Source organism: Manis javanica, chromosome 1 (assembly GCF_040802235.1).
Source record: "Manis javanica isolate MJ-LG chromosome 1, MJ_LKY, whole genome shotgun sequence".
Taxonomy (NCBI): Eukaryota; Metazoa; Chordata; class Mammalia; order Pholidota; family Manidae; genus Manis; species Manis javanica.
In genome coordinates this window covers 12,587,707-12,612,718 of record NC_133156.1, presented here as the reverse complement: position 1 = coordinate 12,612,718, position 25,012 = coordinate 12,587,707, and the positions used below count along the sequence as shown (strand labels likewise).

Below are 25,012 nucleotides of genomic sequence, written 5' to 3'. Positions count from 1 at the left end.
AGTCCTTCTTTGCCTGCCATCCAATTTCCCACGCAGGGCTGAGCAGATTCCTTAGTAGGCAGGCTGGCAGGACACCAAACCCTTTCAGGATTCAAAGCCATTTTCTCCCCAGCCGCAGCTCAGTGGCAGCTCACCTGGCTGGGTGATTACCCTCTTGACTGCTGCTTCCTCCAGCCCCTGGGGCTGGTAAACAAACCAAGCGCTTCTTGGCGGACTGAGAAAGTGTGCTCTGTTTAAGAATAAGAGCATCATTTAGACGCAATCAAGGATGCAGAAGAGACTTCGGCTCCGACAAAGAGCATTTCTGACCGTCATCACTGAGTCTCTTTCTACAAGGCTGGGACTGTGCAGCTCTCGAAGAAATAAATTAGCTTAGAAGTGAGTCTAAAAGGCCTTTGTGACCAAGAGTATGATTGCAATCTACCACCAAGAAATAAATGTTACCTCCTTCTCAATGCAGAGCCAGAAACTTCCATAAACTCCCAGTGGGCACGAAATAAACCCAGAAGTTAAAAGGTGAAGAAAAATTCACAAAAACAAAGGCATATGGACACATTTTATTCATCACAAAGAATCTATTGATGCAGTTTGATTTCCATCTGGTATATGGGAAGCATCAATTAAAATTTCATTGAAGAGTATGTTCCTGCAGAAAAGGAGCAAATCTGTAAATAGAAAGTGGAGGAGGTGGCAGAGGGCGAAGAATCGCTGACCCCTCTTGCCCGGTGCATCAGTGAGTACTTGCCATTGCAAAGAGCAAAAATCAAAATCAACTCAACATGGTTTAAGGGGTAAGGATTTTTATTATGTGACTTCAAAGTCCAGAAGGGGACAGGCTCCCAGGTGGTGGGGCCCCCTGCAGCCCTGGCCCCTTGTGGACTCTGCTCTGTCATCCTCAGTGTCAGCTTCGTCCCAAGCCTGTGGCTCCCTCTTCCCTGCCCTCCAGTGACTTCACAGTACGACGCAGCCTCGCCAGTTCGCTGTGGAGAAGCTGCGCCCCCGCCGTAGGGGCTGATGGGCCTCCTCTGAATCCTGGCTCTGCCCATGCATCTTGGGCAAGGAACCAGGGAAGCAACAGCCTCCCCATCTGGAAAACGGGAGTAATAGTAACAGTGTCCGTCTCCTAGGACTGTAGAGGATTAAATGTGATGGTGGCTGGCACAGAGCGAGCACTTAGTGGATGCAAGAATCACTTTTTGTCTCATGCAACTTACTGCATGCTGACAAGGGGTTGGGTGCTGTGTGTGGGCTCGTGGAGATGAGTCAGGAATACAGACAAGAGACCATACAGATAAAAGGCCTTTGGGGCACCGTGTGGCAGTGTCCTGCCCCTAATAGCCTTACCCCCACGACAGGAGCAAGACGAGGGGCATGTTGCTGTGACACCTGGTAAACGATGGGAAGACAAGCAGGAGAGACGGGGAGGAAGGCGCCCTGGCCCCCAGATCGGTGCTAGGTCTGTAGTTAGAGTTGGTTTCATGTCTAATTTCCATTCAAACCAAGTACTTTAGCACATGGAATTAAAACACAGAAAACAAGAATGCTGTTGACTCAAAGGGTGCAGATACTTTTTTTTTTTAATACAAAGAAACCCAACATTTCCTAGGGTCGGGAGACCCAGGTGATCACACCCTGTGTAAGCCCAGAGCAGCGTGTGGAGGCGAGCTCCTCGGAGGGAAAGGTGTGGGAAGGCACGCTCCTAGTTACTTGTTGGGGATGATCTTACGGGAGCGCTTAGCTGTGCTTGGAAACGTCCAGTGTTTTTAGTAGATAGGAAGACTTGGATTGGCTGAGCGTGCGTACTACTGCTGCCGGCTCCCTCCTGCCTGTCATTCCCCTGCTTGGGTTCTGCTCCCTGGTGGGGGAAAAGTCGACTAGGAACTAGCTTTTAACATCATCTTCCCGGATGAGTCAGTTTATCAAAGAGCATTTAGCCACCAAGTGAACCTTTCTGCCAGCCACCGTGCTGGGTGCTGGTGCCACTGGGGAAGCACGTAAGGCCGGATTTCTGCTCGGATGAGGCTCACAGACGGCAGGCAGGTAATCTCAGTAGAAAGGGGGTGTGAGCTCATGTGAATCCCACCCCAGATCCCCGAGAAGGCTCAGCTCACCCGAACAGACAGGTGCACGAACTCTCGTAGAGATGCCAGCCTCGGCCTGGAATCCACCCGGCACCCCGAGTAGTCTGCCCACCTGGCTCAGTTACTCCCAACTCTCTCTGCTTCACCAGGGAAAACCTGAGCCACAGGGAACCAGCTTAGGGAAAACCTGATTTGCCCTAACATTGCTGCAAGAGACCAGCTTAGGTGAGAATGGTTCGGTCTTCCTCCCAATCACGCCATTTCCTTAGGCAAGAATCTGACGGCCCATTTGTAGTCTGACTCTAGTCATCATTCCGTGTAAAATACTGTGAAAGAAATCAAGTTATAAAAGAACGACTGTTGAGCATCTTTTCAAGTTGGCTTCATAGTTATTGGATGAGGGTGTTGTAAACACCTGGCTCCAGGCACACTTGTCCTGAAGAATGGAAAAAGAAAAGCCCGAAGGAAATGCCATTTGTCAAATTACCGTTTAAAAAATTCCTTCATTGCTTGACTAGCGCACAGGAACTCTTCTTTCCTGTAACAATGACAAACTAATGTAGGAGAGGAACTGGGTTGTAGGGCTGGTTGAGCTCTGGTTAGTGTCAGTGTCTGGCTGGCAGCGAAGGAATTGTGCTGGGAAGACAGGCAGGGATGTCCTTTAGGGATAGGAATGTGTTGGGAGAAATTCCATTGAAGCCAGGCTACAAAGACGTGGCTGGGGCAGGCCCTCCCGCTCCCCCCACCGCACCAGCCTCAAGGCGGCGAGCTCCCTAATTTTCCTCAGAACCAGTGATGTCATCTGCTAATAAGAGCAGCAGCTGCTTCTCTGTAAAAAAAAAAAAAAAGAGGGGGTTTGGTGGGGGGAAGGAGGGAAGAAAAAGCATCACTGAATTAAAGAAGGTAGCGAATATTTTCCCTGTGTGGACAGGTTCTTTTCAGTACACCCAGGCAAGATCTAAGATTCTCAGGCTTCCTAGGGATGTTTTATTGCCTTACTTCCAAGTTTTATCACTTTATTTCCAATTTGTATCCTTAGGGACAGAACAAAAAATGATTTTCTGAATCACAGGAAATGATGCAAGCTGGGTACAACTGGAAATTAACCGAGGATATTTAGGAGCCACAGAGGAACCGAGCACTTTTTCAAGGATTCTAAACTGGGATCCAAAGGGGGCAAACGTTATTTTTTTCTCCCTCATTTAATAATGTGACCGAGCAAGTTAGACTATTAAAGATTTGATTCCCAACCAGGCTTCCACAGCTCTGGGAGAAATTGAATTCCTCCTTCTAAATAATACAGCAGGGGAAAATGAAAGCATTATTGTCACTATGCCTAAGAATAAGTGAAGAAAAAACATTTTGTTTTATGAAGAAATCCAGTCCTCAAGACTTCTATATTTTTTTAAGTCCATAGGATTGAGGGGATTTCTTTTAATCCTTGATTTCTTCCTAGATATTACAGTTTGCCATTTAAATTGCCTCACAGTTATACGTGTCTTAGGAAATACTGTGTAGTCAGGATGGTGGTAATAAAGATGACGTGCCGTTGAAAAATGCTGTTATGCCAAGAAGATTTAGGGAAAACAAATCTGAAAATATGAAAAGAAAAATGCAATATTCATCTAGTTCAAGCTCATGGTTAATGAATATTATAAGAATCTAATTAGTAATGCAGCTTCTGGTGGTATATAGAGAGTTGGCGAACCCTGTCTTCCAATACTTTGTTCTCTGAATTAATTTCTAGCTCCCACCAAGGAAAAATAGTTGGACGTATACTCAAGAGTGTTTCTGGTATTACATACTTAGGAAGAAAATGATGGTGGAAATTACTGTTTATGCCTACAGTAGGACGATCTCTCAATATTATCACTCCAAATAGAAGGAATCATCTGAAAAGGCAAAATCTTACAAAGGTTTGTTGAGGAAGACAGTGGTCTAAAATAGGGTTGCCATATTTAGTAAATAAAAATCTGTGTTTTTATTTTAACTAGGCGTTCTGTATGCCCAGTTAAATTTAAATGTCAGATACTGTTTTTTTTTAGTACATATATGATCTATACAATATTTGGGGCATTTTTATACTAAAATTAATTTGTTTATCTGAAGTTCAAATTTAAGTGGACAACTTGTATTTTACCTTTCAACCATAGTCTAAAATGACCTTTAAGTGCTACTTTTGGGTGACTATAGAGGTAATCTGATGGGGTGGATTTTTGAAAACAGAGACAAGAAACAGAACAGGTTTAGTATTTAGTAATTATACTTGGCGGTTTGATACATTCAATTATAATTGTTGGATATATTGTAAACAAGCTTTATAAAAATCTGTTACAAAAACCACAGAGTAAGTGTTTTAAATGTGGTGAATGCTAAATGAAAACAAAGACAAACAGAAGACAAGCCATTTCCTGTAACGTGAAGTTAAAGGTGCATATAAGAGAGTGAATAAATTACATAAGTGAAAGTAGGAAAGAGCAATTTTCTAAAATCATGTATTAGTTTACCTAATGTGTAATTTTATATATTTGCAACTAAATTGAGTATTTTAAGTAGATATTTAAACATCTCTGTGTCTTAAAGGATATCTATGTTTATGCCTGTCTTGTCTGCCTGTATCTATCTATCTATCTATCTATCTATCTATCTATCTATCTATCTATCTATCTATCATCTATCAGTCATCTATCTATCTATCATCTATCTATCTATCTATCTATCTATCTATCATCTATCATCTATCATCTATCTATCAGTCATCTATCTATCATTTTATCTATCTATCTATCTATCTATCTATCTATCTATCTATCTATCTATCTATCTCTCTGTCTAAACTTTCTCTTTTTAATCATCTCATTGGGAAACCAGAGGATCACATTATATACCAGACTGCCATATGATTGGATATGTATGGCATAGAGTACATACATTTTAGGAAAATGTCTTGACTATCTAATCAAGATAAAACTCTCTTATATCACAATTTTGTAAATCTACTTGAAGTTTGACCCACCTAATAAATTGTCTCTAGCTGTTACTTCTGCTTCCAGCCAAGATGGAGTAATGGGACCAGATTTACTCTTCCCCCTTAAACAATTAAAAAATTGGACAAAATATATTTAAAACTTAGTTTTCGGACACCAAATAATAGGCAGCACAGTACTATCATCTCTGAGAAACAAAGTGGAGGATTTTTGCACCTATATTCATAAGGGATATTCATCTGTAATTCTTTCCTGATGTTTTTATCTGGCATTAGTATCAGAAGAATGCTGACTTTATAGAATGAGTTCAGAAGTGTTTCTTCATCTTAAAACTTTTTGGAAGAGTTTGAGAAAGAGGAGTGTTAATTCCTCTTTAAATATTTAGTAGAATTCACCAGTGAAGCCATCTGTTCCAGAAAATTAATTTGTTGGGAGGTTTTTGATTACTGATTCAGTCTCTTTACTTTTTACAGGTCTGTTGAGATTTGTTTCTTCTTGATTCCGTTTAGGTAATTTATGTGGGCCAAGGAATTGGTCTATTTCTTCCAGGTTACTCAATTTGTCAGGGCACAGTTGTTTATAGTATTCTTCTATTATCCCTTTATATTTCTGTACGGTCAGTAGTAATGCCACTTTCATTTCTGATTTTAGTTATCTGCACCTTCTCTCTTCTTGTCAGTATGACTAAAGTTGTCAATTTTGTTGATTTTTTCCAGAGAAGCAACTTTGGAGTTCATTGATTTTTTTCTCTATTCTTTTTCTATTTTATGTTTGCGCTAGTCTTTATAATTTCTTTCCTTTTGCTATCTTTGGGCTTGGTTTGTTCTTCTTTTTATAGTTCCCTAAGGTGTAAGGTTGTTATTGATTTGCTTTTTAGTTTTAATGTAGGTATTTGCACTATACATTTCCATCTGGCCACTGTTTTTGCAGTATCCCATAACTTTTGGTCTGTTGTGTTTCCCTTTACATTTGTCTGTAAGTACTTTCTAATTTCTTTGTGATTTCTTCTTTGACCCATTGGTTGTTTCAGAGTGAGTTGTTTAATTTCCATGTGTTTGTAAATTTTCTAGTTTTCCTTCTGTTGTTGATTTCTAACTCTAACCTTGTCAGAAAAGATTAGTTGTATGATAGCTATCTTTTAAAATCTATTGAGACTTTTTTTGCGTGGCCTAACATATGGCCTATCCTGGAGAATGTTCCATGTGCACTTAATAATAATGTACATTCTGCTGTTGTTGGGAAGACGGTTTTGTATATATGTCTATTAGGTCTAGATGGTTTATTATGCTATTCAAGTGTTCCGTTTCTTACTTTTACTCTGTCTGGTTGATTCTATCCGTTATTGAAAGTGGGGTATTGAAGCCAACTATTATTATTGAACTGCCTATTTCTCGCTTCATTTCAGGGAGATATTTGCTTCTTATATTTTAAAGGTGTTATTAGGTGCATAAGTGTTTATATAATTGTAGACAGTATATAGTTGGATTATTATTTTTTAATCCATTCTACCAATCTCTGTCTTTTGATTGGAGAATTTAATTGTTTACATTTAAAATGATTACTGTTAAGGAAGGACTTACTTCTGCCATTCTTTTATTTTCTATATGCCTATAATTTTTATGTCCCTCTTTTCCTGCATCACTTCCTTCTTTTGTGTTTAATTTTTCTGTAGTGAAATGTTTTTATTCTCTTATTTCCTTTTTTCTTTGTGGTCACCATGGGGATTATATTTAACACCCTATAGTTATAACAATTTACTTAAATGTATGTCAACTTGACTTCAATAGAAAACTGCTTTTATAGTTCCATGCACCTGTTACTGATGTCACAGATTACGTCTTTATACATTGTGTTCTCAATAAAACAGACTAATATTTCATGCATTTGTATTTTAAGTCTTGTTGAAAATAAAAAGTGGAGTTACAGACCAAGATTACAATAATACTGCTTTTATATGTGCTCAGATATTTACCTTTACCGGAGATCTTTACATCTTCATATGGCTTCAAGTTGCTGTCTTGAAGTAACCGGACAAACTCTCTTTAGCATTTATTATAGGGCAGGCCTAGGGGAAATGAACTCCCTCAGGTTTTTGTTTATCTAAGTGTCTTCTCCATCATTTTTGAAGCTTTTTTTTTCTCCAGCACTTTAAATACAGGATTTCACTGCCTCCTGCTTCCCAGGTTTCTGAAGAGAAAAATGAGTGATAATCTCGTTGAGAATCCCTTTAATGTGATGAGTCACTTCTCTCTTACTGTTTCAAGAATCTCTCTTTGATTTTTGGCTTCTCAGTCCGGTGTGTGTCTTGGTGTGGATCTCTGATTATTTTGATACCAATTATTTTGATACCAAAACCATAAATAATTTGACATTATAAGAGAAGAAAACTAGAGACAAAATATCTCAAGAAAATGGATGGAATAATTGTTTTAAAAATTAACTAATCAGATCAACAGCATACAATAAACTTCTGGTAACATCACACTTCATAGTGAAAAGATAACTTTTTCTTAATAAGGTTAAGAACAAAGCAGTGATGGTGACTTTTACTACTTTTGCTAGAGGTCCTAACCAGTGAAATAAGGAAAGAAAAATAAATAAAATAAAACACACAGTTAGAAAAATAAGCAATATCATATTTCCAGTGAAATAAGGAAAGAAAAATAAATAAATCTCTGAATTCATCCTACTTGGATTTGTTGTTTCCTGGATGTTTACATTCATGTGTTTCCTCAAGTTTGTGAAGTTTTCAGCTATTATGTCTTCAAGTCATCTCTCTGCTCCTTTCTTTTTGTCTTCTCCTTCTAGGACTCACAGAGGAATTCTGTTTGGTATCCCACAGGTCCTTTAGGCCCTGTTCACTTTTCTCCATTCTTTTTTCTTTCTATTCTTCAGACTTGTTCATTTCAATTGTGCTATCTTCAAGTTCACTGATTCTTTCTCCTACCTGCTCAAATGGGCTTTTGAATCCTCCTAGTGTATTTTTAGTTTCAGTTACTGTACTTTTTGGCTCTAGCATGTCTTTTCAATTACTTTTTATAATTTCTAGCTCTTTTTTGATGTTTTCATTTTGTTCATACATTGTGTTTCTGTCTTTGTATTGTTAGCTCTTTGGGCATCCTTAAGACAGTTATTTTAAAGTCTTTGTCTAGTAAGCCCAATGTCTGGGCTTCTTCACTTACCTTTCATCAATTAATTTTGCTTCTTTAATGGGTCACGTTTTTCTGTTTCTTTGTATGCCTTGTGATTTTTGTTGTTGTTGAAAATTGGACATTTAAACTTTATAATATGGAAACTAGAGATCAAATTCTCCCCCTTCCCTAGGGTTTGTATGTGTTTTAGGAAGTCTCTGTGCAAGGATCATCTTGGAAAAGCTTAAGGTGAAAGCTTAGGGTCTTCTGAGGCTTTTTCTGAGCCCATGCATTTCCCTGGGTATTGTGTGGTGGCTTTCTAAATTCTCCCGTATTTACAGTTGTTCTTGAAGGTCCAAAAACCTCCTCCCCACCACCAAAACCCCCCAAACCAAACCAAACCAAAACCAGGTAAGCTTTATTTAGCTCCTGTGTATCTCCTGGAAACTGCTTCAGTTGGTGGGGGTTGATACAACAGCATCCGGACCCTTTCTCTGCCCTTCATTGATCTAAGAAGCAACCCACAGTGACAATATAGAACCCCAATACTTGAGAGACAAGGTCCTTGTTGCTGTCTTGGCTCCAACAAGCTGTGCCAGAACTGTGGGTTGCTGGGCCAACTGCCTGCCACAGGGATGAAGGGTGGGTAGCCTCCAATACACTGACTGCTAAAATAAACTGTAATTTACCTGCCAACCTTTTCAGCTGCAAGTGTTCAGATAAACATGTTGCAAAATAGGCACTTGAGAATTTCTGCCAGTAAAATTGTTGTCCAGGTGGAGAGGTGGAGTCTGGCAATTTCCAACTCTGCCATCTTCCCTGACATCACCCTCCTGCAGACTATATTGTAACAGAGTTAATGTAGAGAAAGACTGTACTGCTATCCTTCTCATGTAAACATAAGTGTTGCTAATCTTGCTTATTAATGGGGACTAAGAAAAATGTGTATGCCAAATCAAAAGCCACATATGAAGTGCCGGGGGGGCTATGTTGATCTGTTTCAATAAGCATAACAACATCTGGCACAGCAGCTGAAATTGGGGCTGTTGGTTTAGTTTACATTAAGTTTGTATCAGACTATCATCTACTCTGACCCTATGACTTTCACAGCATGTCTTAGGGTGATAATTGGCTGTTCTGAGCTTGCTATTTTATTTTTTCAAGACTACCAAGCAGTGAACAAAAGCCAGCCAATCCCACCACCTCTTATATATCATTGTTCCCATACTATTTAAGTGCCTCAGCTTCCTCTTAACTCAGTGATGCACCTTCTACCTGTAGCTCATCCCAAATGACCACAGGGAAAATCTTAGTGATTCTGATGTTACTGCAAAACAGAGGTTAGCACTATCCACTTACCACTAGCAATGGAGTCCTTATTGATGACTCCTTTTAAAGACCTGCTTAAAAAGGAATAATTTTAACCTGGATTCCATACTTTCACAAAGCAGAAGCTGAGACAGAGGATTGTGTATACACGGCTTACTTGTGAATATTATTTCAGGGAGCAGTCGTGTGAGATAAGGGAGAGAATGAGAAGGGAAGGAAAACCAATACAAGGATGTGTTATTCCATTGTCTGTCACTGCAGGTCACTCAGTTGTCAGGACCTTCTGAAAAGTATGAAACCATCTCCAAACTGTTCTGCTTTGGGAATCAAAAAGGAAGCATCTACCTACTGACTCTTGATCCACTGGTCAAGAGTAAGAAGCCATGGGCATTAACTCTCCTCGTATGCTGACTGTGCCTTCCCAAGTTCAGAGTGGACCAGCACATTCTACATTGAATTGTCAGACAAGCTCTATGGCGGGGAAGACACGTACTTCCTGTGGGCTCCAGGCAACGTATCTGCTCTGACATGATGGCAAGCTATGTGGAAGTAGTCACTGTAGCAGTGGCTGGAGGAAGAAGGGGGCCAAGGGGATTTTAAGGGTGCACAAGGAGCCCAGTGTAACCTGACATAGTGAAAAGCCTTTGATTAAATTGGAGAAAATTGTCTATTTTTGCCTATGTTTACCATATTTTCTGCCAATGAGGAAACTTAACTGGAAAAACAATTACTGCATATTAATCAAGCTGATCGTAGGGCCTATTAAACAAGCATCGATTTTTAAATCCATTAGTACTGTTAACCATGCTTTCAACAGACATTATCAGTAACTAGTAAACCAAATATTTCTGACTTTGTAATTTAAATTGGAAGACACATCTAAAAATGACTCCATTTGTAAATAAACCAGCCCTCACTAGCAGCCCACAAGCTTACCAATTTCACCTCTGCCTATGCTGTGCAGGACACATTTCGGGCTCTGGACAGAATGGCCACTTCATCATGTATCACCCTAGGCTTATTCTTCTCTTTGGGACCTGGAAGCTGAGGTAAAGCAAATTTGACTTAACCCCATAGCTGACTGAGTTTGAGTAGGGAATGATCTCTCTGAACTTCATTTTTCTTTTTGTAAGTGGGGAAAACAATACTTAACTCTCAAAGCTTTTGTGAACAGTGGTATGTGGAAAACGCTTCACATGGTGTCTGGCACATGGCAGGCATTCAGTGTTAAGGCCCAGCTGAGATAGTAAAGTTAATTAGGCAACTTTGAATAGGGATTTGTAGTTCGCTTCACACAGTGCCTTTCCACATTTCCGTGACTCAGTGAAAGCGTCACAGCTGTTACTACAATTCTTGTTAGTTACACGAGCTTGGGAAAGTTGAATGACTTGACTAAGGCCTTACATTAAGTAACTGGCAGGGCCACTACTAGGTCTTCTGATCCCAGACCTATGTTCTTTCTGAAGCTTGCCACTAATCCCCACCGCACAAAGAACCTTTCCCATCAGGCAACATTTTCTTCTCAAAGGAGAAAGAGGTATGGTCCTTAACTTCCCATTTAATACTTGATATAATAATGGCTTCCACTGTTGTATCCTGACTCCTCAACTGAATTAAGTTCTGGGGTATTTGAGGGTAGGGATCGTGGTTTTTTTTTTCTGGCCACAAGTCCCAACCGACTATCAAACACTGATCAGTAAATACCCAGTTAATTCAATTCTGTCCCTCCCTTAGAGAACATTCAGGTTCTGAGAAAATTCATAGCTGTCCGTAGGCAAGACAAATCATCTAAGTATTATATATTCAGTAACATTGTTGAAAAGCAGGAGCCCCTAACCTGTGTGGAATTCAAAAAGAATAAACTTAATGAAGATTATGAAATTCAGAGGTACTGTTAAACCTTTCAGAGCTGGGATTATTGACGCTGCAGCATTCCACTTATTCTCATGTAAACAGAATCATGCAGTTGATTCATGAGAGGCTCGGGAACACTTGGTCATGAAATGACCCAGAGAGTTTAACTTACTTGCTAGAATTAGGTCACATTATAAGACTTAGAAAAACTATTTTCAAATAGCTCACATGCTAATAATAGCTAACATTTAATGAATGCTTGTATGTTAACGCAGATGCATAGTGCTTTATGCACATTAGATTTTAAACAAATCTACCTTAAGGTATAAGTTACATAAAATACAAATTGCCAATTTAGAGTGTACAGTTTGATGAGCGTTGAAAAATGTATCCATATACTCATGCAACCATCACTATAATCAAGTTCTATTGACCATCCGTTTTTATTGCTGAATAATATATTCTGCTGCACAGATGTACCACCATTTGTTTATCTCCCTATCTGTTAGATAGACTTCCATTTTGGGGCTATAATAAAGAAGCTTTGAACATGTATGCACAAACCACTGTGTGAACAAGTTTTCATTTCTTTTCAGTAAATACACGAGAGCAGGATGGCAGGGTCACGTGGGAAGCATTTGTAACTGCCAGTGTTTTCCAAAGTGGCTGTTTTATTTTATATTCCTACCAGTGCCGTACAAGAATTCCAGTTGCCCCCCCTGTCCTTGCCAACACTAGATAATATTGGTCCTTTTCCCCCTTCTATTTATTATTAAGGAATAATTTAAAACCACTAAAATTCACCTGACCAGCTCTGCACATTTTTACACACACATTTGTGTAGCAATGACAAAGACCAAGATGCAGAAGTTGCATCCCCTAAAGAAATTCCCACGTTCTTTTATAGTCAATTCCTCTTCTCACTTCTGCCCTGGGCAACCACTAAATGTGTTTTCTGTCCTTCTAATTTTGCCTTTTCCAGAGTCACTATACTTGTTTTGTGTATCTGGAGTTCGCTTCCTATTTCGCTGTGTGGGAATATCAGAGTATCTGTTCACCATTTGATGAACAAGCGGAGAGCCTCCAGCTTTTAGCACTAACAAGTAAAGCCACTGTAAACATTTGTGTACAGGCTGTTGTGTTAACATAAATTTCTGCTTCACTCGGGACTGGTGAAGGACGTGCTTAACTTCTTAAAATTTGTTAACCTTTTCTTAAATGACTGCATCATTTTGTATTCCCACTAACAACGCGAATTCTAGTTACTCCATGTCCTCAGTGGCATTTGGCACTCAGTTATTTCTTTGCTTTAATCATTTTAATAGGTGTCTAGTATCTCACTGTGGCCTTCATTTGCATATCCCTAATAACCAATGATAATGAGCATCTTTTCCTCGCTGATCTGCCATCCATGTGTCTTTGGTTGAAATGTCCATTCAAATCTTCTGCAAATTAAAAAAAAAAAGTGGATCGTTTACTTATTACTGAATTTTAAGATCTCTTTGTATTTCTAGATACAAGTCTATATGTAATTTGCAAACATGTCCTAGTCAGAGGCTTGTCTTTTTATTCTCTTAACAGTCTTCTGAAGAGCAGTTTTTAATTTTGATAAAGCCCAATGTAATTATTTCTTTTGTGTATGATGCTTTTAGTCATATCTAAGAAGTTTTTGCCTAATTCAAGGTCACAGACTTTTTTCCTATGTTTTATTCTACAGGTTTTATAATTTTAGGTTTTATATTTAGGTCTGTGATCCAGTTTGAGTTAATATTTGTTTAGCTGCAAGGTATGAATTATTTGACTAGTTTTTGCATATGAATATCGACTTATTCCAGCACCATTTGTTGAAAAGATTATCTAAGACTATCATTTCTCTGCTAAAATAAAATGCTTTTGCACTTTTGTGGACAATTAACTGATCTTCTTTGTGTCAGTATCTTTCCGGACTCTCATTTTGTTCTGTTGACTTACGAGCCTATTCTTTCCCTGACGCCACAACATCTTGCCTACTGTAGTTTAGAACACATTTTAAGATGCATCCTCGAGCCTCTTTATTCTAGTTCCCTTGCCTCTCAATATAAATTTTAGAAAAAGTTTACTGATTTCTCCCAAATATTCTCCTTTGATTTTGAATGGAACTGTGAATTGAAAGATCTTCGGGAATTGACCTTTTACCAGTATTGTCTTCCAATCCATGAAAACACTGTATTTTCCATTTACTTAGTTTTGCTTGGTTTCTTTTTCATCACTGTTTTGTAGTTTGCAGCAAACATATGTTACACACATTTTATATGATTTGTGCCCAAGTATCTCATGGTTTTAGTGCTATTATCTATGGTACTTACATTTTTTTCACTTTCCAATTATGCAGCGTATAGAGGAATATGCTCATTTTGTTTATCTACCTTGTATCCTGCAACCTTGGTGAAACCACTTACTGGTTCTAATAGCTTTTCTGTAGGTTCTCTGGAATTTTCTACATAGACAATCATGTTATCTGTTCATAAGGACAGTTTTATTTCTTCCTTTCCAAACTGGGTTTGAGTAGGGTGTGATCTCTGGATGCCTTTTTCTGTTTAATTCTGTGAAAACCACTGGAAATATATCTCAAGAATCTTAAAATTTAATTTAGTAGGAAAAGCAATTTCAGAAATGATTATAGCACACAGCACAACTAGGAAATATAGATGACGGTGATTATTGCAGTTCTCTTTTAAGTTCAGATAAATAGTTACTGAATGTATACATGCCAAGCACTGTCCTAGGGGATGAGGAAGGCAGGGTAAGGAATACAAAGCCCTCAAGGGCACAGACAGACAATAAATACACTATTATACAAATGCTAGGTAGGATCATTGTTCTCAAGAAAACTAAAGCAGGAAAAGAAGGTCAACTGCGACTAAGGGGAAGGGAGGTGGCATCTGAACAGGCAAATTCCAGGGCAAGGGAATTCCAAGCGGAAGGCAAGGAAAATACCTTGGGGTAGTTACGTGCTTGACGTACTTGAGGAAGAGGACGCTAAGGTCATCAGCGCGGGGGATCATTTCGTAGGAAATGAAAATGGACAGATAGCTAATGAACTGGAATATTTTAGGCAATGTTGAGAAATTCTAACTTTATTCCAAGTGTAATTTATTCTAATGACTTCTAAGGAAGTCCCTGAAGGATTAAGAGCATGTATAATGACCATTCTAGTTTCTTTAAAAGGGCTACAAAATCCCTGCGCTTAGGGTGGAGACAGATAATAAACAAATACCCAAATAAAACAACAACAAAAACCGCAGACCCAAAACCACATGTAACAAACGTAGAAAAATGCCACGTAGTGATCACTGTTGCGTGGAAGGCAGGCTACAGAATGGATCAAGTGGAAGCAGGGAGGGTAGTTAGGAGGCTAGATGGTCTTGAAAGACACGGTGGCAGCTAGAGAGAGATGAAAACGCGTTTTGGTATGTTGAGCTTGAGATACTAATTGGCATCCAAATACAAAGTCATTCATTCATTCAGTAAATATTTATGAGTGAATGTGTGTGTCAGGCACTCTTCTGGCTGTCAGGACTAGTGTAGTAAATAAAGAAGGCCTAGAGGTGATAGCTAACCTAGTGGTGATATCTAAGGGTACCAAATCAACACGTTGTACACTTCAAACTGACGCAATGTTGTATGTCACTCGTACCTCGATTTGAAAAAAAGACTGCCTTTGTGGAACTTATCTGCTAGTAGGGTGGGGAAAAACAATAAGCAAGTATATGTTTTAGTGGTTAGTGCTATGTAGGAAAATAAAGCAGCATAAAGGGAACAGAGAATGCTGGTGGCTGTGGGGAAATGGGGACACGCTGCTATTTTATATAGTGTGGAAAAAAAGCCTTTTTAATAGGATTTAAACAAACATGAAAGAAATGAGGGAGTAAGTCAGCCAAGCCCCGAGCTGGGAAGAGCATTTGAGACAGATGCAGATGGCACAGGAAGTGCGTAAGTACCGAGACAAAGCGCGATTGGCAGGCTCAAGGACCAGCAAGGAGCGCAGCGTAGCTGGAGAGAAGCACATGGGCAGTTAACAGAAAACGGATCAGTAAGAAATACTGGAGGACTTTGTTGGGCACAGTGAGGATTCTGGCATTTATGGGCCAGAAGCACAAGAGGGGCATGAGCAGTGAGCTCTGTGTTAGAAGGATCACTTTTTACTCAGGTAGGCTGCCTGGTAGAGAAGACAGGGGGGCAAGGGTGGAAGTAGGCAGGCAGCTCTTGTTAGAGTCTATGAAGGAGCTGACTGGGGCTCGGCATAGCGGAGTGCAGTAGAGGCGCTGGGAACAGTTCCACTGGGGATATATTTTAAAGGGAAAGCAGACCGGATTTGCACATGCAGTGGGTACAGAGGGTGACAGAGGATGGCCAAGGTTTCTGTGTGGCCCGGATAGCCCGGGGAAGGGAAAGGGGGCTGGTCCTAGTCACCGGGATGGTTAAGTCAGTAAGTGGGGTGGTGAAGCTGGGAGTCTGAATTTGGATATATTCAATCTAGAGATGATCTGTAATAATGAGTCAGATACGACAGGTAGGACTGGACTGGAAATCTAGAATCATCAGCCTATAAACGTCACGAGCCTGGATGAGATCACCTAGGAAGCAAGCATAAAGAGGAGAAGTCCGAGATGGAAGGCAGCTCTTCTCAGGGAGCTGCCATTCTATGGGAAGAGACAGAAAATAGGCAGACGCTGTGCAGAAAAAAAAATGAAGCCAGGGAAAGGGCTGCAGAATGATGTCGGCACGTATGCATAGTCACGTGTGTGGTGTCTGCTCCATACATATCAATCCTGGAGCTCAGGGAGAAAGTAGGCAGGTTGTATAAATTTGATGCTCACCGACATGTTTAATTCCACAAGACTGGATAGGCCTACCAGAGAATGAGGGTTGGCAAAGAGATACGGCAATCTGCGAACTGAGCTCTAGAAGTTTCCGGCCATGTAGAGTGGCACTCATCAGAATGGGTTTTTGCGTTTTGAACTTCCCGCACTAGAAGAAGAGGGGTTGTCCACGTGGGCACCCTCTCTCGAAGCACTTGTTGCCGCTTTGCTCCGCCTGTGGGCCAGCCGGAGGCGTTTCTGTAAATGTGGACTCCTCGGACTGCTGCATCAGAACCGACTGAGGAGCCTGTTAAAAAAGAGGAGTCCATACTCCACCTCAACCCAACTGAGTCAACCGCTGTGACTCGACCATGACAAAACCACGGACTCCAGAAGGTTCTCATACCCACGAAATTGGAAAACCGCCAAATTTAAAGGCAGGAAGAAGAAACAGAAGACAGAGCAGAAGGGAAATAAGACACACGGTAAGGGTGAGTGTGAGAGAAGTCAAACTGGGGGTGGGTGGGCAGGGGGTTTGACTCCATTCTGGGGTCAGAGGGGAGCCCCCGAGCGTTCGCAGGAGGGCAGCACTGTGATGAAATCTGTGTGTCGTGCGCATGAACGAGGGTGGAAACACTCAGCACGGAAACATGAATTCCGCTCCTAAAATCGGCATTGCTGTCAGGCCCACCAGTCCTGGAGTTCCTTAGGGCTTGCAATGTTTTAGAATGATTTTATATGAATGGGTTCAATTTTTTTTTTAAGTTAGTTTTTTTGTCTTCTGTGCTTTGAGCTGAGGGAGGGAGGAAAAATAATTATTTGGGAGAAAACAGTCAAATTGTTCTCAGCACGACAAAGAATTAGGAATTATTCTAGAAATGAAGGCTCATCATAAGTTTTTTCCATTAGAAACGTGTCTATTTCATGTTTTATAGTATTGAGTGCAACAGGGAAAAGAATCCATATCTAAACAGAAAGTTATTAATCCATTACAGAGGAAGGACATAGAGATATTATTAAACAAAACAGAAGAGACTTATTTAGAGGCCACTGTTAAGACACATTTTAAAGTAAGACCTTTGTGTATATAAAAATACAGCTGATTCTGTATTTTGATTTATGAAAAATAAATTTATTACATAACACCTTGTTTTTAACAATGTTCCATTTTTTTTAAAATTCATCAGAATACTTGTGTCATTCATGTAAAATAGTTTGATACAGTACATTGTATGTTATAGGTTTTTTTTTCCTCAAAAATTCTAAGGCTCTCCTACTCCTTTTCTCCTTTGCTGAAGTAAGGGCACCCTAAACAACGTGCGAACAAGTTTTTAAAAGGAAAATTAACTGAACAAAATTTTAATAGCACTACACCAACCAGCTTCAAACTCAGGACAAAATATCGAATCGGATGCCGCACCTTTTTAAGGAAGTTACCATTCATGCTTTTTTCATCTTAAAGCATGCTCACAAATCAGCAACACCAACAGGAAAATAAAACACTGTCTATGACAATCATTTTAGTTTGTTTGCTGAATCAAACAGGTTTATATCAATGACAACATATTTAATTACTATCAAATAGCAGCTTTAATACCAGTCAAGTCATAGGTTGAAAATAAAAACAAACTTGTAAGTTGAAAATTAATCTTTGGGAGTTTTGAAACCTTTCTGGAAAAATGATGTGGCTTTTGTACTTTCAAAAGAATCCAAGCAATATTCTTGCTCAAAAAACACTGATTAATGTAGAAAATGAATCAACCCACTGATAAGACACTAAAATGAAAGGTGTACCAAAATAATCTCATTTTGAGTCCTGGTTATTTTGTTGAATTAATATATACTGTGTGTTTCAAGTACCAGTTAAACTTTTGTGTGTGTGTACTACTGGTCAAATAATGTTGTTACACGGAAAGAGTTCACCACATACGACGACAAATGCTTGCCCCTAGCACATTTCACAGCTTCAACTGCTACAGACTGTCACCGAAAAAAATGCATTGGTCAGTCTGAACCATGTCAAGTAAACTATGGAAGTAGCAAATCCACAACACAAACTGTGCTAGCACTTTCTTTTCAAGTCTAACTCCAAAATAGGTACAACTTGGAAGCCACTACCCCAATCTGTGAAAAGTGGTGGAACTTGCCTACTGGACATTTTGAATATGTGGTCGTCCAGCACATTCTCACGGCCCACACCGGGTTCCCGCAGAGAGCTGCACAGTCAGTCTGGCAGCATTAGCAACAGTGCATTGACAATATTCCAAGGCAGCTCAGTACCGGTGGGTCTGATGGGAGTACTGTGGAGGCTGCTGGGAGGTAGCTGAGTATCCCATGCTGCTCTGTGGCTGTGATGTGCTTGGTCCAGGGTTGGGATAGGCAGCATGTGGATTGGAACGCTGCAAAAAGAGATGGAGGGAGAAATGTGATTCCAGGGTCTCTCTGAGGGGACTATCTCCCAAGCCAGCACGGCTTATGTGTGTTTCAAGTGCCATTCATCTCAAGGCAGTAAGAATTTAAGAGTCTTGTATTAGCTTGAGAGTTAAAATGACAAAACCCCAAACCTTCTAATATCAGCTTTTCTTTATGAACAGCAGAAGCACTGCTAGTGAACAATACTAAGCCAAGTCTCACTACTATGCAGTGCGGTCCACTGTTTTCTACAGAAGCAACCCTCTTGCCTGCTGTTTTGTATCTGCTTCATAAATAAGAACTAATTTGCTTGAAATGTTTATACGTTAACTTAGTGATGCATACGTTAAGAAATTCAACGCTGATTTACATGCTGGTTTCAATAGAAACCTCCAAACACACACCTATGAGTGAAGAACAAAAATTAGTTTGACAAGAAAACGTACCACAGAATCATTTTCTTTGGCATTAAATATTTTATGCCCTTTTTGCTACAAATTATATATAAAAGTAAAATTATAATTATTGAAATGTAAGAACAGTGGTCTTTTTAATCCTAAAAACAGCATAAAGGGAAACAGTGCCAGAGTTTAGAGTCCCTACCCACGATCTGTGGGACTCTCATTCCCATCCCTGCACCAAACACTATAAATGATTAACCATAATTTAGTACTTTCTTCTTTCAGAGTATACTTAATAAATCACGTAATCCTAAATCCCACCAACCCTAGCAAAAGTAACATTTTAAAAAGAGGGGGCACATGAAATCGTATTCAGAAATACTATTTTTGAAGTCACCCACGGAAACCAACCACAGCAACATCAACAAAGAAGCGCGACAGCATTGCCTCGGTTTCGGGAGCTCAGGGGAAAGCGGAGCCTGCACCACTCTGAGGATGCCGTCCCCACGGCGTGCAAACCCAGCCGTGAGCCGAGAGACGCGCTCTCTTCCCACCCGTGGGGAGAAGGGTGCTAGGACACACACAGACCCCCAACGATGTCTGTCCTGATTTCTTGTTTAGCTTCCTGGAAGAGAATTACTACCTAGGCAGACAATGATTCCACGGTTTGATGCACTGGCTCTCTTCTTAACCAAAAAGCTGAGTTCACGTCTAAGTCCTGAAGTGTGGCGGGCAGGCCCCGGGAACCTTGCTCAGTTTACTAAGATCCCCTTTTCTCTTTTAGTGGGTAAATAACTGATTGGTCAAGTTTTCAGTCTTCTTCCCACACTGAAACCCAGGTTAGTTGCGAATATGAACAGAGTAAGTAGGAAGATGGTATAAAAATGTCAAAACAGGTTGTTCAGCAAAGAACTGACAATGTCACTTGACAGAGTCCACAGGTGGGCAGTGGTCAGATCTGAGTCTACCACTCCCCTGCCGGGTGAAAATTATTCAGTCTCTACAAGGCTCAGTTTCTGAAATGAAAGTAACCCTTTCCTCACACTGCTGTCACAGCACTCAAAGGAAATATGTATGTCTCATACTTAGGATTATAGCTGGCACATAGTAAGTACTCAACAGCTCTTATTAGAGTCACCACCAGCAGCACCACCACCACGTAAGAAGTGCTTGCTGTGCATTATGAATGCTAAGAATTTTAATGACAGTGATAATAAAAGTGACAGAGTGGTTGGTATCGTCTACTAAGTGCCTAGGCCAGGCCAGCCCCGTGCCTCAGCCTACACAGCCTCACACCATTATCCACATTCTACAAATGAGGAAACTGAGAACATCTGAATCCATTGCTCAAGGTTACCCAGAAATCAGTGGACAGCTGAGAGTTGAAAGCTGGTGTTTTAATCATTATGGTATATTGTTTTTTCAAAGCAACAGACCATTTATTGAGCTCCTACTAAAGGCCAAGCGCCCAGATTTACCATATTTACTGCTACAATTGAAAGTCAGGCTTTGCTGGTCTTGATTTACAGATGAAAAGCAACAGCCTGGAAATGTTACATTACTTGTCCAAAGTCAGAGTTAATGAACGGTGTAACAAATCCAATCACTCCAGGTCTGTCGAGTTCAAAGGTCTAAGCCCCCTCTGCCGTACGCTGCCAGTCCTTCCCCATGCCCCTAACACTTCGTGCCTGTGTTTCCCCAGACATGTTGAAGTTTATGGATGTAAAGGTACATAAACACTTCATGCCCACGTGCTTCCCAGGTACAGTTTCTTAATTACATTGTGTTTTCCAAAGGTCACACACCCATATTGTGAATACCGATACGGCGGTCAGTGCCAAACGGGCAGAAATACCTGATAGTCCGAGGTCATGATGAGTCCACCTGAGGTAGTGGTAGGAGGAACGACTCTCACTTTCTTCAGCGGGGGCCCGGCCGCGTGGCTGCCGTCCTGGTTCCCGGGGTGGCCGGTCCCGTTGGTGTGGTTGTTGCCCTGGGGCTGCTGCTGGTTCTTCTCAATTGGTTAAACGGAAAAATGAAGTTCAGCTCAGAAGGAGAACAAAATATATCCAAAGCAGAAAGTGTTTGGTGGCAGTGAATGAGCAGACGCTGCCAACGGTACTTTAATACTTACTTTGTCTCCTTTGTCGTCAGGTTCTTCTTCTGTTAAAAATTCTCGTTTTGGGTAAGGAATCTGACAACCGGCAAAAACGCTGATCACAAGAAACAAGGAAAACGATTTCTGGTATGCTCGTCAGTATTTCAAATGGTTCGTTTAAGTGCTTTTTATTTTAATCTTTTATGATAGACTTTGTCTCCGTATTTGTAACATAAGCAGCTTTCATACAAGTGACAAAAGGAATCTTTTCTTCTAACCAGCAACACTACAGCAGGCCTCTGAGGTGAGGGCTTTTCACTGAATAAAAATAATCAATGACCATCTGAAATGACTCAATTTTCTTTTATTCCAGCATTACTCTGTCCTTATTACAACGAACACAGATTCCAGATGAAATGTCACTACTCAAACACAATTTCTTTTTACTCTCCATACTACATTGAAAATAAAAGATGGTATGGGGAATATTTTTATTTGGGAATGGGATTTGCAACTGGAACACAAAACCATGACTAAGCCGTGAGCCACCCCAGTGCCTCTGAGAGCTACAGCATGCAGAATCACCCTGTCGCTGAGTACCTGGACGACTGCCGAAACGAACACTGGCAGTGCTTCATAGAGCAAGAGAGAAACAGGAACACCTCTTAACTGTGAAACCCCTAAATGACACTTAGGCCATCAAAGCTTTTGCTTCCCATAAGAATTTTCTTAGATCCCCATATAAAAGCAGTGGCAACTGAAAGACAGCATGCTCCAAACAACTCTATCATACATTAATTACTTACTCTGATGTAGGAAGTGGGTCTTCTAGGAAATAGGGATCCTGCATAGCCTGTTCTGAGGTAATTCGCTTTATGGGGTCCATGGTAAGCAACTTCTGAAGCTGGAACCATAAATAATAAAAACATTATGGCATTACTTTTCAGAGTTATGTCCTTTGGCACATATGTGGGAGGTGTTTTTTTGATGAATAACATCACAATTTAGAGGATATTTATTCTCCCCCAAATTAACAACAAAAAAATTACTAAAAGCTTCATGTAGTCATTCACATTTTGTGAATAGTTGTTCTATATATAGTTGTTCTAATATTCATTATCTCACCTGGTTCTCCTAAGAAGTAATTAAACGTATCTTCTTACTTTAAACCAATGATCTTTCCCGTGCATTACCTAAATTGCTTTATCCAATTTAGAACAGGACTAAAAGCCTTGTATTTTCTATGAAGGGAAAAAATTTTTATGACACAAATAATACACTAGCCATATGGCTACTTAGATTTAAATCTAAATTAATTTAAACCAAATTAAAGTTAAAAAATCAATTTCTCAGTTATATCAAGTATGTTTCTAGATGGCCAGGGACTACCCTACTGGACAGCACAGATCATCAGAGAGGTCTCCTGGGCAGTGCTGTTCCAGTCCGAATAAATATGGTTATTGACACAGAACTTGTAAAGTACAGGGGTGTGGTCATGAATGGACACTCTGAAAGGAGGCTGCTTGGGTTCAAATCCAGACCTGAAATTTCTTAGTTGAGTGACTTTGCCAAGTTATTTAACCTCTCTATAACCCCATTTGTCAAATGGAGATTAAAAATTGTACCTATGATGTTTGTTTTCAGGATTAAATGAATTAGTACATGAAAAGCTATTAAAATGGTGCCTGGTGCAAAGAAAGTACTTGTAAGTGTTATTATTGCTACATACAGAAATATCACACTAATGTGAAAATTCAGTATTTTTTGGTTAATAGATAATTTACTGAAGGCTCTATGGACTAGATTTGACTTTAATATGTGGTTTACGAGACTATCTAAATAGTGTTCTCTTAGTTTATAGTCTTTGGTTTATGCAGTGGTTTTCACAATTCAGAGTACATCAGAAGCATCCCCGGAGCACTTCTTAAAACGGACTGCGAGGCCCGACTCCCAGAGCTTCTGACTGATGTATCTGGGCAGGAGCCCAGGGATCTGCATTTCCTGCACATTCCCAGCTGACTCCAGTGCTGCTGGATCAGAACCATAATTTGAAAACTAAGGCGCTAATAGACATGTTGAGACTTAATGGGAGATGACACAATTATAGGACAGAAGAACATAAAATATTTAAAAATGCAGATGAAATGCTGGGATGGTGAGATTTAAATTCAGTTTTAATGATCTGATATTTCAGTGTAAGCACAACTTTATCTTTAGAGTTGAAAGAAAAGCATGCCATTTGCTATTTAAAATACTCAGCAGTTTTAATGGAGCTTCATTAGAGCTATCAGATGGGCCCACCCAAGACAGGTCACACCAGTAAAAACAAGCAAAGCTGCAAAGGAAACATACTGAAAGAATTTCAGTGCTGACAGCGTTGAGAGTCACCTCAGACTGTACTGAGTAGCGGTGAATTGGGGGAAAGAGTAATCCCCAAAACTGACTTTTGGTCTACCACTATTACCATTATTTTGTTAGAATATGTAAGTCCATAATTTTGAAGGATCTAACTTACCTTCCAATGGGGTCCTGTTGTAAGTACATTATAAGAAACCATTATTTGGATAATAATACATTGTATGGTAATATGATAGGTTAAGCAATGCTTTTTAAATTGCTGATAAGATACAAAATATATGGTATATGACATAATATAGAAATAAGCAGAAGATGTTGCAAGAGAAGAAGGAGCAGAAACAGACACAAAAATAGAAGATATGTTTGCCAAGCGGCCTGGTACTATAACAAAGGAAAGTTTAATTCTTTCAAAGTAAAATAATTCCCATTTAATGAATTCATTTAAAAATACTGGGAATAAAGGATTAAAAGATTTTAAGCAAAACAAAATACAACCTGCTTTCCCAAGTTCCCCCTTTATGTTATATAACTTTTTGAAAACATAAAACTGAAAACATTTTTAATTGTTATGGTGTAAAAATGAACATTTTATTGTGAACAAATTTAAGTTGGCAATAGTTGAATATAATCTCATAAATTACTTTGATAGGGCATGGATTCATTTAGATTCTAGTTCAAGCCATTTTTCCCATTATACAGTAATAAATATTGCCTCTCTTATATTCCTCCAGAAAAAGCAAATAATGCATACCACCGCTGAAGAACTTCTAGTACCTCAGTTTATAAGAGGTATCTTGGGAATTAAAAATTTTGGAAACAATCTTTCAGAGTTGAAATAAAGAGTAAAAATCATTTCTGAATGATGCGATTGTTTTCTTCTTGATTCTTCTCTCAAAGTTTTTAAATGTTTTAAGTAATTGGTGAAAACCAGTAAATGTAATTTTAAACATGCCCTTGACAGATTTGGTACAATGATTATCTTTAGAAAATCTAATGTATCTAAACAACTCTGTCAAACTATGTTATCTGGGGTTTGGAAAAACAAATATTTTGATGTCTTTACTAGGATGTACCAACAAGATCTCTGCATTAACCATTAAGGTAATAATACTCTAAGATGCTGAGTAACCATATAAACAGAATCCCAAAAGCCTCAGGTTGGGCTACAGGGGAAAATGCATTTCATTAGTACTGTTCTCTAAGGCTTACCAAGTGGAATGCTTTACTATCTGGTTTAACTTTATGTTTTTCCATATACTTGATAAGGCTGCAGTTGGTATACCTGAAAGAGAAATACTATGAAATATCTATATTAGATTTGAACTTAATTTTACACTGGCTTACTGTCTGCAAACAGAATTACTTAGTCATAACCAATACAGACTATATATTGAGAATGGCATAATCAGCATAAAAGGAGTAGCCTTAAATCAATTTTATATTTTATTCAATATTCACACTAGTCACTTTTGAATGGATACCACTGATTGAACATAAGATAATTTTATGAATAATATATA

General features: G+C 39.5%; 1 protein-coding gene across 5 annotated transcripts in view; it reads right to left on the bottom strand.

Annotated features, from left to right (window-relative positions):
- Nucleotides 1–17,326: 17,326 nt before the first annotated feature.
- The window catches only part of CDK8 (cyclin dependent kinase 8), a 116,791-nt gene continuing 109,105 nt past the window's right edge, over nt 17,327–25,012 (bottom strand). For 4 of the 5 annotated variants that reach the window (XM_073228430.1, XM_073228423.1, XM_073228436.1 and 1 more), the window contains 5 exons: nt 24,702–24,774; nt 21,941–22,038; nt 21,171–21,249; nt 20,892–21,050; nt 17,327–18,622 (listed from right to left, as the gene is read on the bottom strand). In XM_073228430.1, the coding sequence (XP_073084531.1) occupies nt 18,497–18,622; nt 20,892–21,050; nt 21,171–21,249; nt 21,941–22,038; nt 24,702–24,774 (535 nt within the window). In that variant the 3' untranslated portion in view covers nt 17,327–18,496. The remainder of the gene's footprint in view (nt 18,623–20,891; nt 21,051–21,170; nt 21,250–21,940; nt 22,039–24,701; nt 24,775–25,012) is intronic. The other variant, XM_073228427.1, reaches the window with a different exon arrangement.